Genomic DNA, 13433 nt, shown 5'->3' with positions numbered 1-13433 from the left:
ATCACGGCCAATCGCATCGGCACAAAAGAGAGAACGTATCTCTTCGTTACTCGCGTTGATTACAGTAGTGTAGATTAGAAGGCCGATACAACTCTTCACTTCAGACATTGTACAAGGTCCGACTTGTGTTCTCTGCATATTCCTGCACTTTCCTCGAATTTTTTCAAGTTTTTTTATTTGCCCGTGTGAGTAAGCATCACTGAAAATGTAGCTCCAAGCGGTGAGTGGGTTGACCTGTGATTGTGTTCTGAAATAGTATCGAAGTGTTGGTATCATCTGATATTCCTGTTTCGTTCTACTACCGACCACCTGGACCTTGCTATAGAAGTATTTCTAGCACGTTCCTCATCTTTTCTCGCTTTCTGATTCTCCTTCAACCGTTTCCTCGACACTTTCACGCTCGCCAGACACGCTGGATTCCGGATCATGTCCACTGTGAATAAAATCACCATCTACCACGGCAGAAAATTCAAAGCCGGATATGTCACTCCCTACTTCATCGATAATTCTTGAAAGCCTTTCTTTAAATTACGGATCGTCTGTTCTCACATACAATGGACCAGGTTTACCTGATATAGTTCCAGAGTCATTATCACCCACAATGCGAAGAACTAAGCAGACAAACTCAGACAAAACAGTCGTGCGGTTCCCTGAAAGTCGTTCGAACGAAACGAGAGCAAACATAGCACTTTCAACAATGGCTACCATTGCAACAAGCAGCAGACTGATAGTATGGAAGCTACTGGGCTTCACCCCCATTTTCTCAGATACATTGTGCTTCACGAGGCTGCACATCGTTCGGTCATTGGGCACTTAAAATCGCTGTAGACAGAGAATCTCGCATTACAGTCGTACCTTGCAGCGGCCGTTTCCAACACTGCTCCGCATTACACATGGACAAACAGTACTTGTGAAGTGGCTCGACGTGTTCATGTGTTATCTTCAACCGAGCTGTAGCTGGCGGCCGACGTAGCAACGCTCTTGCGGTGACAGACGTCAACTATCAAGTAAATTTAATCGGACTATAGCGTTTTTGTTCGAATACGGAGAACGGAAGCACCGTTATTTGTTACGACAATTCGAGGCACTTTCATTTCTTTATAAATTGTAGTTTGTACGACCTTGTTTCTTTTCTCTTGTCTGTTACAGCCATAAAGTGCTAGGTAATTTAATTGTATGTTTATTTGCACTTCAAGCGTTTTTCTTCATGTAGTGTAGCAATTCTCTTTCCTACATGATTTTACAATGAAAAGAGCATTCTTAAATACATATCGCATTTTCTGTTTCTCCACTTTCCTTTTCTTTCCAATTATCAGTTATTCCCTATTATTTCCCTTACTTTCTTTTGTGCGCAAAGGGACACCGGGACATTTCTCTAATCGGAATAGTTAGCCACTCGTGCAGTATAAGGTAGTAAAAACAGTTCGACAACTCGCATGTGATTGTATCTGTGCATTCTGAATCTAATGACTGAATCTTGATTAGAGAGATAACGCTTCGAACATAGAAAAACCCATGTAGATAAACATTATTTTCTTCCGTGAAACTGAAGGTAGCGAGACTTTGAAAGAAGTGAGCAGTTCATTGCAACTGACACTATAGAAAATCTCAAAAGTTTCGAGCAGCTGACGCTAATGTTGGCCAGCCTGGTACACTCTGCTTGGTACAGTCACTGTGGCGTTGTGATGACAGTTGTGTCATGTGAAGTATTAATGATGGGTGACGCATAGATTTGTTTGTGTTGTTTGCACAGTAGCCTGTGATGTTCTTACATGTGATTTTGTGAGTGTTTACTATTACTTTATGACGTGCAGTTGAAATTCTCTGTTAAGAATGGCGCAATTAAATATTTTAAACAGCGTTATAAACTGCAATACTTCTGTGCTGAACATTGATGAAGCATGCCTCGTCGTGAATTCTGCAGCGGAGAACAACATTCAGCTTTGGGCTCAATCTGAAGAATGTGTTTCGGTAAGATAAAAGTATTAAACAACATTACTTCACATATACAGCTCTTGAACGACAGAAAACCGTTTGAGTTAAATTACGAAATTGTTCCCTTCATGCTGTGGATGCCACATTGTGCCTTTATTAAACTGTTGCTGAGCCATCACCACCTCGTAAATAATGCTATTAAGAACAACAGTGGCAACTGCGCAGTGAAAGACAAACGGTCTTTTGTTTACTATTTGACAAAACAAACACAAGTGAATATTTATCTTGTGCAGCACAAAAAAACAAAAGTGTCAGGTTCTAACTATCACTGTTATAATTTCGAAGTACCTTACCCACTCAAGAAAAACGAAACGAAAGCTTAAAAGAATAATGTTATTTCATTTCAAGTATAGCTAACTGTCAGCTATCCAGAAATACAATACTGTAAATATGCTATTATTTGATGCTTAAAAAATGTGCCAATGCTGCTGCTGCTGCTGTGGTCTTCAGTCCTCAGACTGGTTTGATGCAGCTCTCCATGCTACTCTATCCTGTGCAAGCTTCTTCATCTCCCAGTACCTACTGCAATCTACATCCTTCTGAATCTGCTTAGTGTATTCATCTCTTGGTCTCCCTCTACGATTTTTACCCACCATGCTGCCCTCAAATACTAAATTGGTGATCCCTTGATGCCTCAGAACATGTCCTACCAACCGATCCCTTCTTCTGGTCAAGTTGTGCCACAAACTTCTCTTCTCCCCAATCCTGTTCAATACTTCCTCATTAGTTATGTGATCTACCCATCTAATCTTCAGCATTCTTCTGTAGCACCACATTTCAAATGCTTCTATTCTCTTCTTGTCCAAACTATTTATCGTCCATGTTTCACTTCCATACATGGCTACACTCCATACAAATACTTCCTGACGCTTAAATCTATACTCGATGTTAACAAATTTCTCTTCTTCAGAAAAGCTTTCCTTGCCATTGCCAGTCTACATTTTATATCCTCTCTACTTCGACCATCATCAGTTATTTGGTCCCCAAATAATAAACTCCTTTACTACTTTAAGTGTCTCATTTCCTAATCTAATTCCCTCAGCATCACCCGACCTAATTCGACTACATTCCATTATCCTCGTTTTGCTTTTGTTGATGTTCAACTTATATCCTCCTTTCAAGACACTGTCCATTCCATTCAACTGCTCTTCCAAGTCCTTTGCTGTCTCTGACAGAATTACAATGTCATCGGCGAACCTCAAAGTTTTTATTTCTTCTCCATGGATTTTAATACCTACTCCGAATTTTTCTTTTGTTTCCTTTCCTGCTTGCTCAATATACAGATTGAACAACATCGGGGAGAGGCTACAACCCTGTCTTACTCCCTTCCCAACCACTGCTTCCCTTTCATGTCCCTCGACTCTTATAACTGCCATCTGGTTTCTGTACAAATTGTAAATAGCCTTTCGCTCCCTGTATTTTACCCCTGCCACCTTTAGAATTTGAAAGAGAGTATTCCAGTCAACATTGTCAAAAGCTTTCTGTAAGTCTACAAATGCTAGAAACGTAGGTTTGCCTTTCCTTAATCTTTCTTCTAAGATAAGTCGTAAGGTCAGTATTGCCTCACGTGTTCCAGTGTTTCTATGGAATCCAAACTGATCATCCCCGAGGTTGGCTTCTACTAGTTTTTCCATTCGTCTGTAAAGAATTCGTGTTAGTATTTTGCAGCTGTGACTTATTAAACTGATAGTTCGGTAATTTTCACATCTGTCAACACCTGCTTTCTTTGGGATTGGGATTATTATATTCTTCTTTAAGTCTGAGGGTATTTCGCCTGTTTCATACATCTTGCTCACCAGATGGTAGAGTTTTGTCAGGACTGGCGCTCCCAAGGCCGTCAGTAGTTCCAATGGAATGTTGTCTACTCCGGGGGCCTTGTTTCGACTCAGGTCCTTCAGTGCTCTGTCAAACTCTTCACGCAGTATCGTATCTCCCATTTCATCTTCATCTACATCCTCTTCCATTTCCATAATATTGTCCTCAAGCACATCGCCCTTGTATAGACCCTCTATATACTCCTTCCACCTTTCTGCTTTCCCTTCTTTGCTTAGAACTGGGTTTCCATCTGAGCTCTTGATATTCATAGAAGTCGTTCTCTTATCTCCAAAGGTCTCTTTAATTTTCCTGTAGGCAGTATCTATCTTACCCCTAGTGAGATAAGCCTCTACATCCTTACATTTGTCCTCTAGTCATCCCTGCTTAGCCATTTTGCACTTCCTGTCGATCTCATTTTTGAGACGTTTGTATTCCTTTTTGCCTGCTTCATTTACTGCATTTTTATATTTTCTCCTTTCATCAATTAAATTCAATATTTCTTCTGTTACCCAAGGATTTCTACTAGCCCTCGTCTTTTTCCTACTTGATCCTCTGCTTGAAATATGGCATCCCGGCTAAGACACAAGTTGAAAATATGGTCACTATTTTTTATTTACTTAAATTTGCCATATTTCGTGACAGTACCTTTTCCGTTAGACGTTTGCAAGGCGATATTAGTCTTGGCTTCAGTTGTCTAAGTATGATTCCACAATGCATGTTTGTCGGCTGCAGAAAAGACGTGGTTCAACGTGTTTGCCTCATTTTGGTGTTTCAGATACCATTTCTTCAAATGAATTTCTTTTTTATAGTTAATACAAAAAAAAATAGTAACATAATTCAAAATTATTTATGACGGCGAACTTCACATTGTACTTCCGTCAACACACACCAAGAGTTAGCTGCTGACTGACTATAGTCAAAGACGACTCCAGCGTCAAAGATGTTTTACACAACACACAAGCTTCCACTTGTAATCAGTCTCTTTGCTATTCTTCGATACATTTACTAATAGTAATCAATATGCTTTCACTCTCAAAAACAGAAATAAATTAACATATAATAAGACAAATTATAATAAATTCTGACAAAAATATAAGAAAACATTTACAATTCGGTATCGACAAATACGGTAAAAAAAATAACATCTCCCAGATCCATTACAACTTCTCCCCAGGGCTTTTGTTGTTATGGACATATACAACAAAATCCCGACCGCACTCAGTGATGGATCTGAATTACACAATTAGTACATTAATGATGCAGTCTGATAACCTCTTCCAAATTTGGACTCTTTGAATCTGTGGACTTGTTACTGGCTGTTGTTGCAATGATACTTCCCCATCAATCTCATACACAAAAAAATTCAAGTAAAGAACTTATTTCACATGACAAATATACATGGTATAAAACGTACCTGAAAAATATTCTAACATACAGCATACAGATTGAAAATAGTAGGAAGGTAAAACTCATTTCCTAGAATAAGATTTAAATTTTTTTTTATGTCAATGTTAATTTCATTATGCTTACATATTGTACAGTAAAAATGATACTGGACATATATAGTGTAGTGTTTTTTTATATATTTGCCATATATATATATATTACTTTGATTTTTATTATTATTTTTTTATTCATTTTTTTGTATGTTTTTTCTTATGATTTTCTTTTTAAAATTTTTTTTTACTCATGTTTTTTGTATTTTTTTTTTTTGCTTATGATTTTCTTCATTTAGTACAGCTAAAGATACATCAGTATTATCTAAATTTTTTGCAATTATTTATGTACACTTACCTCACTACTACAATATTACTACAAGTCACATTCTTGTGAAGAGTATTTTTGCTCCCCACAACATCAGTATAAACAACAATAAACTGCTCATATATCATGAGGCTTTATCTAAAATTGGTTTTGAAACTTATACCTTTGCATGCATGTCCTCACATGCATGCCTTCACCCACAGGGAAGACTTAGTTTCCAAAAATTAGAAAAATTCAGAAATGCTCACTATGGAGACCTTTTTTTTTGTAAAAAAGTAAAAATAAATCTTTCTCTCATTTTTTGTTACAACAGTGTTTTTCATCAGTTTCAATTAACATGTGACTTCAAATTATTAATTTATACATGCAAATATACATACTTGGTTGTACAGGTAGTTTTGTTCTAACAAGCATATTCCAGTGGAGGACTTTTGTTTTAGATGATAATAGGTTATTTAAATTTTGAAATATTGATTTCTGTTTATATAGTTTTACTCCACCATCTTTTTTTGAAACCGCTACTAGAAGATTATTATATGCACTGATACTCCTTTCTATTGTATTACATCCTTCCATCTTTTTCAGCTCTTTCTCAACAGCAGGTCTTTTTGATATTGCAATACTGTATGGTTTTATGAAAAATGGTTCATGAGGTTTTACCTGAAGCTCACACTGATAACCCTTTACCCTACCAGGTATGTCACTGAAAACATCACTGTATTCCCACAGCAGATTTTCTAACTGTTGTTTTTGCTCCCCAGATAAATTTTGTGTTTCTGAAATTTTCAAATTTACTAAATTCCTAAATTCAACTTCATCAGAATCAAATCTATGAGTTTCAATATTCTCCAATCTATTTTTGTAAATTGATACTGTCAAAATTTCCATTACCCTGATCACCAAGTGTGTTCACAAAATTTGTCTGAATGTATTCCCTTTCACTAGTTTCTATCAAAAGTTTTCTTCCAACCCAATCAAATGCTGTATTTACTTTTACTATCCAATTCATACCCAAAAGAAAATCCTAATTAAATTCCTGAATTACAAAACATCCATGTGTGAACAACTTGCCTTCAATTAAAAATGTCACTAAAGCCTGGCTTTTTACCAATTTACTGCTCTTCCCAGTAGCACCTTTTATCTTTACCCCAACAACTGCCATTTCAACATAATCTTTCCCCACTTTCAATTTCTTGCTTAACCTTTCAGATATTCCCGAGACCTCACTTCCTGTATCAATTAAACATTTACCAATCCATGACCCAATTTGAACTTTTATATAAGGACTGCAAAATTGATCACTTTTCTCAGAACTTGTATCCTCATGTAATAAATCACTTTCAATTTCCCTGAACCTATACTTATCAGAATCATATGGTATATCATTACATGTATTATTTGTCACAGTTATAAAATTTGCACAAGATACAAAATTGTCATTAGTACTCTCTATTATCTCAAATAGCCAAGAATTTTCATCCAAATCACATTGTATACTATCGAAGTACTTATCCTTCAGATTTTCAAAAATAAAATATCTCCTCTTTTTCCACCACTCAGGTCATACAGTTTCACATACATTAATAAGCATCTTTCTAAAGTTCTTGTCAAAAGAAATAGTTTCACTGTTCAGCCATAAATTCATAAGAAATGTGTGCGTGTCATTAGTATCTGTAAAAGTTTCACTTAGGCTAGAAGTTATACATGTGTCATCATTATTTGTGTAGTCAGATTCTTTACCAACAACATCAAAATTCACACTTTCACATACATCCAGCTTGTGAGCCTTATTCATCCTGGTAACATCCCTGGGAATTTCTATAATATTCTCACTATTTAATCCATTTTCAACCATGTGTATCCCCAACTTCCTATTTAAACTAATGAAATACCTTTCCTCAACATCATCATCAATACCATTACCATCATTATCAACTTTATCATCAACCTCATTATCATTACACATATTCAGGTCATACACATTCAAATTATCCCCCAAAATATTATTTCCCCTTTCTAAAGTTACCAGATCCCTTTCACCAACATTTTCATTCGCACGGCATGCATTCTCTCTTTCATTCGCACACATCTCTGAACTACTACAAATTACATCATCTGACAAAGTGTTGTTCTTTTCTGCCCAAGTGTAAAACCCTGTTAAATTAAATGAATCACAATTACTTTTATCTACTGTATGTTCTTGTGTACTGAAAATTTTATCTTTATCAATATCATCATTATTTTCCTCTTGAAATTTCTTCAATAAGTAACAACTAATGACCTCATGTGATAGCTTAGGTTTGGAACTGTCATGTTTGGGTTTATGATAGTCACATCCATTGGTTCTTTCATCAAGCTCACCTTCTGCCTCAACCTTGCGGACCTTCAAGGGGGTGTCTACTCGTTTTTTATTTCCTGTTCCTGTTTGAACTGCTGATTGCGTTTCTGCCAATGTCTCTGATCAACATTTCTGATCCCATTCCTATGCCAAACATTACCTGATTGTTGGTAGTTTCTATTGTACTGATCTCTAACAAAATTTCTGTGATTTTGATCCCTAAAGTGTTCTCTATTTTGTTGATTATTTCCACGAAAATGTTATTCTTGTTTTGGATAAAAATTATGGTCCCTCTTTTGAAAATTGTTATATCCGCATGAATTTTGACTGACACCATGATAATTGTTTTGTTCCCTTTTTTGAAAGTTGTCATTTCCCCAATTTTGACCATTACCTTTCTGAGTAAACCCACTGTGTGTTCTTGTTGTTACCCTATCCAACTTTTCAATATAATTGAGAAACTGCTCTACGTTACTATCAGGACAATGAACTAAACTCAACTGCATTGCTGATGGCAATCTTCTCTTTAAGGTATGAATTTTGATCAAGTCATCCAAAGGTGTTGTTAAATGAATAAGTTTTTGAAGTTCACTTTTGCAAAATTGTTTCATGCTCCCATCTGATTCTCTATAGTTTCTCCCATTCAATAATTCACTTTTGATTCTAGTTTAAGATCATCCCAAAATTTTTCCAGAAATTTTGATTCAAATTCTGAAAAGGTCATCCCCAAAGTTACAATCTGGTTTGCCCAAGTCAAAGCTTCCCCTTCCAAGAATTTTTTCACAATTTTAATTTTTATTTCATCTGGTGAGTGAGGTAAAAAACAATGCTTACAATACTTTATAAAATCAACGGGATGTAAGGGTCCATCTACCGAAAAGTGCTTCACTGGAATATTAGATACAAGATTGCATGTGTTGACATTGTGATTTTTGCTTTGAAATTCAATGTCAAAACTTTCAATTTTTTCGCTAAGTTGTTTGACAAATTTTTTGTTTCCTAAATCATTGCACTCTATTTTTTTTTCTAGAGTAACCAAACGATTGTCAGTTTCTTGTTGTACATTTTTAACTAAAACTTTTGTAGTCTCATCCAAATTTTTAATTTCCTCTTTTATCTCATTAAAATCAATTAAATTTCTTTCCCTATCTACCAGTAACTAATTTTTTACAGTATTAATTTCACCGCTCAATTTAGCATCAATTTCATTTACTTTTGCTTCCACAGATTCAATTTGTTCCTCAACACTGCCAACTCTGTTCGAAAGATCACCCACTTGGGTATTGACTGCATGGACTTGCAACAAAATGTATCAATTTTTTCATCCCAGTAAGTCTTATTGTCGTCAACTGATTGTTTAATTTCTTTCGTGAAATTTACAAGAAAACTTTTTAAATCAAATTGACCGGTTCTTTCTGTTTCATTTGACCTGTCCTGATTTTCGAAGTCTATTTAATTACTACTTTCTACTTTAGGCACAATACTCTCGAAAATCTCATAAGTCATTGTGAAGAACAAAAATTTATACACAACAATACAAAACAAGATAAAAATATTGTTTTAACAAAATACGAGGGTTTCGTGACTTATCTGGAACACTCTTCTACTGTTGCAAATCCACGTTTTCCATCCATGTGATTATTGACCAAAATTCTTGAAATATTTTCTTCTTTCGAAAATTATATTTTTTGCCAAAACATTTCTTCTCAAAACTTTTACTTCCTGATGAACACAAATACTGTAACACACATTCTGAAGAAACTGGTATTAACACACAAAAATTTTCTTCCTCGTAGCACTGTTGAAGATCTCGTGAACACAATATCCCGGCTACAGTCCCCAGTTCAAATATGGCATCCCGGCTAAGATACAAGTTGAAAATATGGTCACTATTTTTTATTTACTTAAATTTGCCATATTTCGTGACAGTACCTTTTCCGTTAGATGTTTGCAAGGCGATATTAGTCTTGGCTTCAGTTGTCTAAGTATGATTCCACAATGCATCTATGTCAGCTGCAGAAATGACGTGGTTCAACGTGTTTGCCTCATTTTGGTGTTTCAGATACCATTTCTTCAAATGAATTTCTTTTTTATAGTTAATACAAAAAAAAATAGTAACATAATTCAAAATTATTTATGACGGCGAACTTCACATTGTACTTCTGTCAACATGCACCAAGAGTTAGCTGCCGACTGACTATAGTCAAAGACAACTCCAGTGTCAAAGATGTTTTACACAACACACAAGCTTCCACTTGTAATCAGTCTCTTCGCTATTCTTCGATACATTTACTAATAGTAATCAATATGCTTTCACTCTCAAAAACAGAAGTAAATTAACATATAATAAAGACAAATTCTACTAACACTTGGTTTAAGAATCATGATAGAAGGTTGTATACATGGAAGTACCCTGGAGATACTAAAAGGTATCAGATAGATTATATAATGGTAAGACAGAGATTTAGGAACCAGGTTTTAAATTGTAAGACATTTCCAGGGGCAGATGTGGACTCTGACCACAATCTGTTGGTTATGACCTGTAGATTAAAACTGAAGAAACTGCAAAAAGGTGGGAATTTAAGGAGATGGGACCTGGATAAACTGAAAGAACCAGAGGTTGTACAGAGTTTCAGGGAGAGCACAAGGGAACAATTGAAAGGAATGGGGGAAAGAAATACAGTAGAAGAAGAATGGGTAGCTCTGAGGGATGAAGTAGTGAAGGCAGCAGACGATCAAGTAGGTAAAAAGAAGAGGGTTAGTAGAAATCCTTGGGTAACAGAAGAAATATTGAATTTAATTGATGAAAGGAGAAAATATAAAAATGCAGTAAATGAAGCAGGCAAAAAGGAATACAAACGTCTCAAAAATGAGATCGACAGGAAGTGCAAAATGGCTAAGCAGGGATGGCTAGAGGACAAATGTAAGGATGTAGAGGCTTATCTCACTAGGGGTAAGATAGATACTGCCTACAGGAAAATTAGAGAGACCTTTGGAGATAAGAGAACCACATGTATGAACATCAAGAGCTCAGATGGAAACCCAGTTCTAAGCAAAGAAGGGAAAGCAGAGAGGTGGAAGGAGTATATAGAGGGTCTATACAAGGGCGATGCACTTGAGGACAATATTATGGAAATGGAAGAGGATGTAGATGAAGATGAAATGGGAGATACGATACTGCGTGAAGTTTGACAGAGCACTGAAAGACCTGAGTCGAAACAAGGCCCCCGGAGTAGACAAAATTCCATTGGAACTACTGACGGCCTTGGGAGCGCCAGTCCTGACAAAACTCTACCATCTGGTGAGCAAGATGTACGAAACAGGCGAAATACCCTCAGACTTCAAGAAGAATATAATAATTCCAATCCCAAAGAAAGCAGGTGTTGACAGATGTGAAAATTACCGAACCATCAGTTTAATAAGCCACAGCTGCAAAGTACTAACACGAATTCTTTACAGACGAATGGAAAAACTAGTAGAAGCCGACCTCGGGGAAGATCAGTTTGGATTCCGTAGAAATACTGGAACTGACCTTACGACTTATCTTAGAAGAAAGATTAAGGAAAGGCAAACCTACGTTTCTAGCATTTGTAGACTTAGAGAAAGCTTTTGACAATGTTGACTGGAATACTCTCTTTCAAATTCTAAAGGTGGCAGGGGTAAAATACAGGGAGCGAAAGGCTATTTACAACTTGTACAGAAACCAGATGGCAGTTATAAGAGTCGAGGGGCATGAAAGGAAAGCAGTGGTTGGGAAGTGAGTGAGACAGGGTTGTAGCCTCTCTCCGATGTTATTCAATCTCTATATTGAGCAAGCAGTAAAGGAAACAAAAGAAAAATTTGGAGTAGGTATTAAAATCCATGGAGAAGAAATAAAAACTTTGAGGTTCGCCGATGACATTGTAATTCTGTCAGAGACAGCAAAGGACTTGGAAGGCAGTTGAACGGAATGGATGGTGTCTTGAAGGGAGGATATAAGATGAACATCAACAAAAGCAAAACGAGGATAATGGAATGTAGTCGAATTAAGTCGGGTGATGCTGAGGGTATTAGATTAGGAAATGAGACACTTTAAGTAGAAAAGGAGTTTTGCTATTTGGGGAGCAAAATAACTGATGATGGTCGAAGTAGAGAGGATATAAAATGTAGACTGGCAATGGCAAGGAAAGCGTTTCTGAAGAAGAGAAATTTGTTAACATCAAGTATAGATTTAAGTGTCAGGAAGTTATTTCTGAAAGTATTTGTATGGAGTGTAGCCATGTATGGAAGTGAAACATGGACGGTAAATAGTTTGGACAAGAAGAGAATAGAAGCTTTTGAAATGTGGTGCTACAGAAGAATACTGAAGATTAGATGGGTAGATCACATAACTAATGATGAAGTATTGAATAGGATTGGTGAGAAGAGAAGTTTGTGGCACAACTTGACCAGAAGAAGGGATCGGTTGGTAGGACATGTTCTGAGGCATAAAGGGATCACCAATTTAGTATTGGAGGGCAGCGTGGAGGGTAAAAATCATAGGGGGAGACCAAGAGATGAATACACTAAGCAGATTCAGAAGGATGTAGGTTGCAGTAGGTACTGGGAGATGAAGAAGCTTGCACAGGATAGAGTAGCATGGAGAGCTGCATCAAACCAGTCTCGGGACTGAAGACCACAACAACAACAACAACAACAAGACAAATTATAATAAATTCTGACAAAAAATATAAGAAAACATTTACAATTCGGTATCGACAAATACGGTAAAAAAATAACATCTCCCAGATCCATTACATGCTGCCTTCACTACTTCATCCCTCAAAGCTACCCATTCTTCTTCTACTGTATTTCTTTCCTCCATTCCTGTCAATTGCTCCCTTATGCTCTCCCTGAAACTCTGTACAACCTCTGGTTCTTTCAGTTTATCCAGGTCCCATCTCCATAAATTCCCACCTTTTTGCAGTTTCTTCAGTTTTAATTTACAGGTCATAACCAATAGAGTGTGGTCAGAGTCCACATCTGCCCCTGGAAATGTCTTACAATTTAAAACCTGGTTGCTAAATCTCTGTCTTACCATTATATAATCTATCTGATACCTTTTAGTATCTCCAGGGTTCTTCCATGTATACAACCTTCTTTTATGATTCTTAAACCAAGTGTTAGCTATGATTATGTTGTGCTCTGTGCAAAATTCTACCAGGCGGCTTCCTCTTTCATTTCTTAGCCCCAATCCATATTCACCGACTATGTTTCCTTCTCTCCCTTTTCCTACACTCGAATTCCAGTCACCCATGACTATTAAATTTTCGGCTCCCTTCACTATCTGAATAATTTCTTTTATTTCATCATACATTTCTTCAATTTCTTCGTCATCTGCAGAGCTAGTTGGCATATAAACTTGTACTACTGTACTAGGTGTGGGCTTCGTATCTATCTTGGCCGCAATAATGCGTTCACTATGCTGTTTGTAGTAGCTTACCCGCATTCCTATTTTCCTATTCATTATTAAACCTACTCCTGCATTACACCTATTTGATTT

At 36.5% G+C, this 13433-nt stretch overlaps 1 protein-coding gene across 1 annotated transcript in view; it reads left to right on the top strand.

Annotated features, from left to right (window-relative positions):
- Positions 1–1662: 1662 nt before the first annotated feature.
- LOC126464587 (heparan-alpha-glucosaminide N-acetyltransferase-like) overlaps positions 1663–13433 on the top strand; it is a 118186-nt gene continuing 106415 nt past the window's right edge. Inside the window, exon 1 of the mRNA XM_050096243.1 lies at positions 1663–1971. Coding sequence (XP_049952200.1) covers positions 1834–1971 — 138 coding nt within the window. The 5' untranslated portion in view covers positions 1663–1833. The remainder of the gene's footprint in view (positions 1972–13433) is intronic.

The sequence above is a fragment of the Schistocerca serialis genome, chromosome 1 (genome assembly GCF_023864345.2).
Source record: "Schistocerca serialis cubense isolate TAMUIC-IGC-003099 chromosome 1, iqSchSeri2.2, whole genome shotgun sequence".
In the NCBI taxonomy this organism is placed as follows: domain Eukaryota; kingdom Metazoa; phylum Arthropoda; class Insecta; order Orthoptera; family Acrididae; genus Schistocerca; species Schistocerca serialis.
The sequence above is the reverse complement of the archived record's forward strand: the minus strand, read 5'-3'. Positions and strand labels throughout refer to the sequence as shown.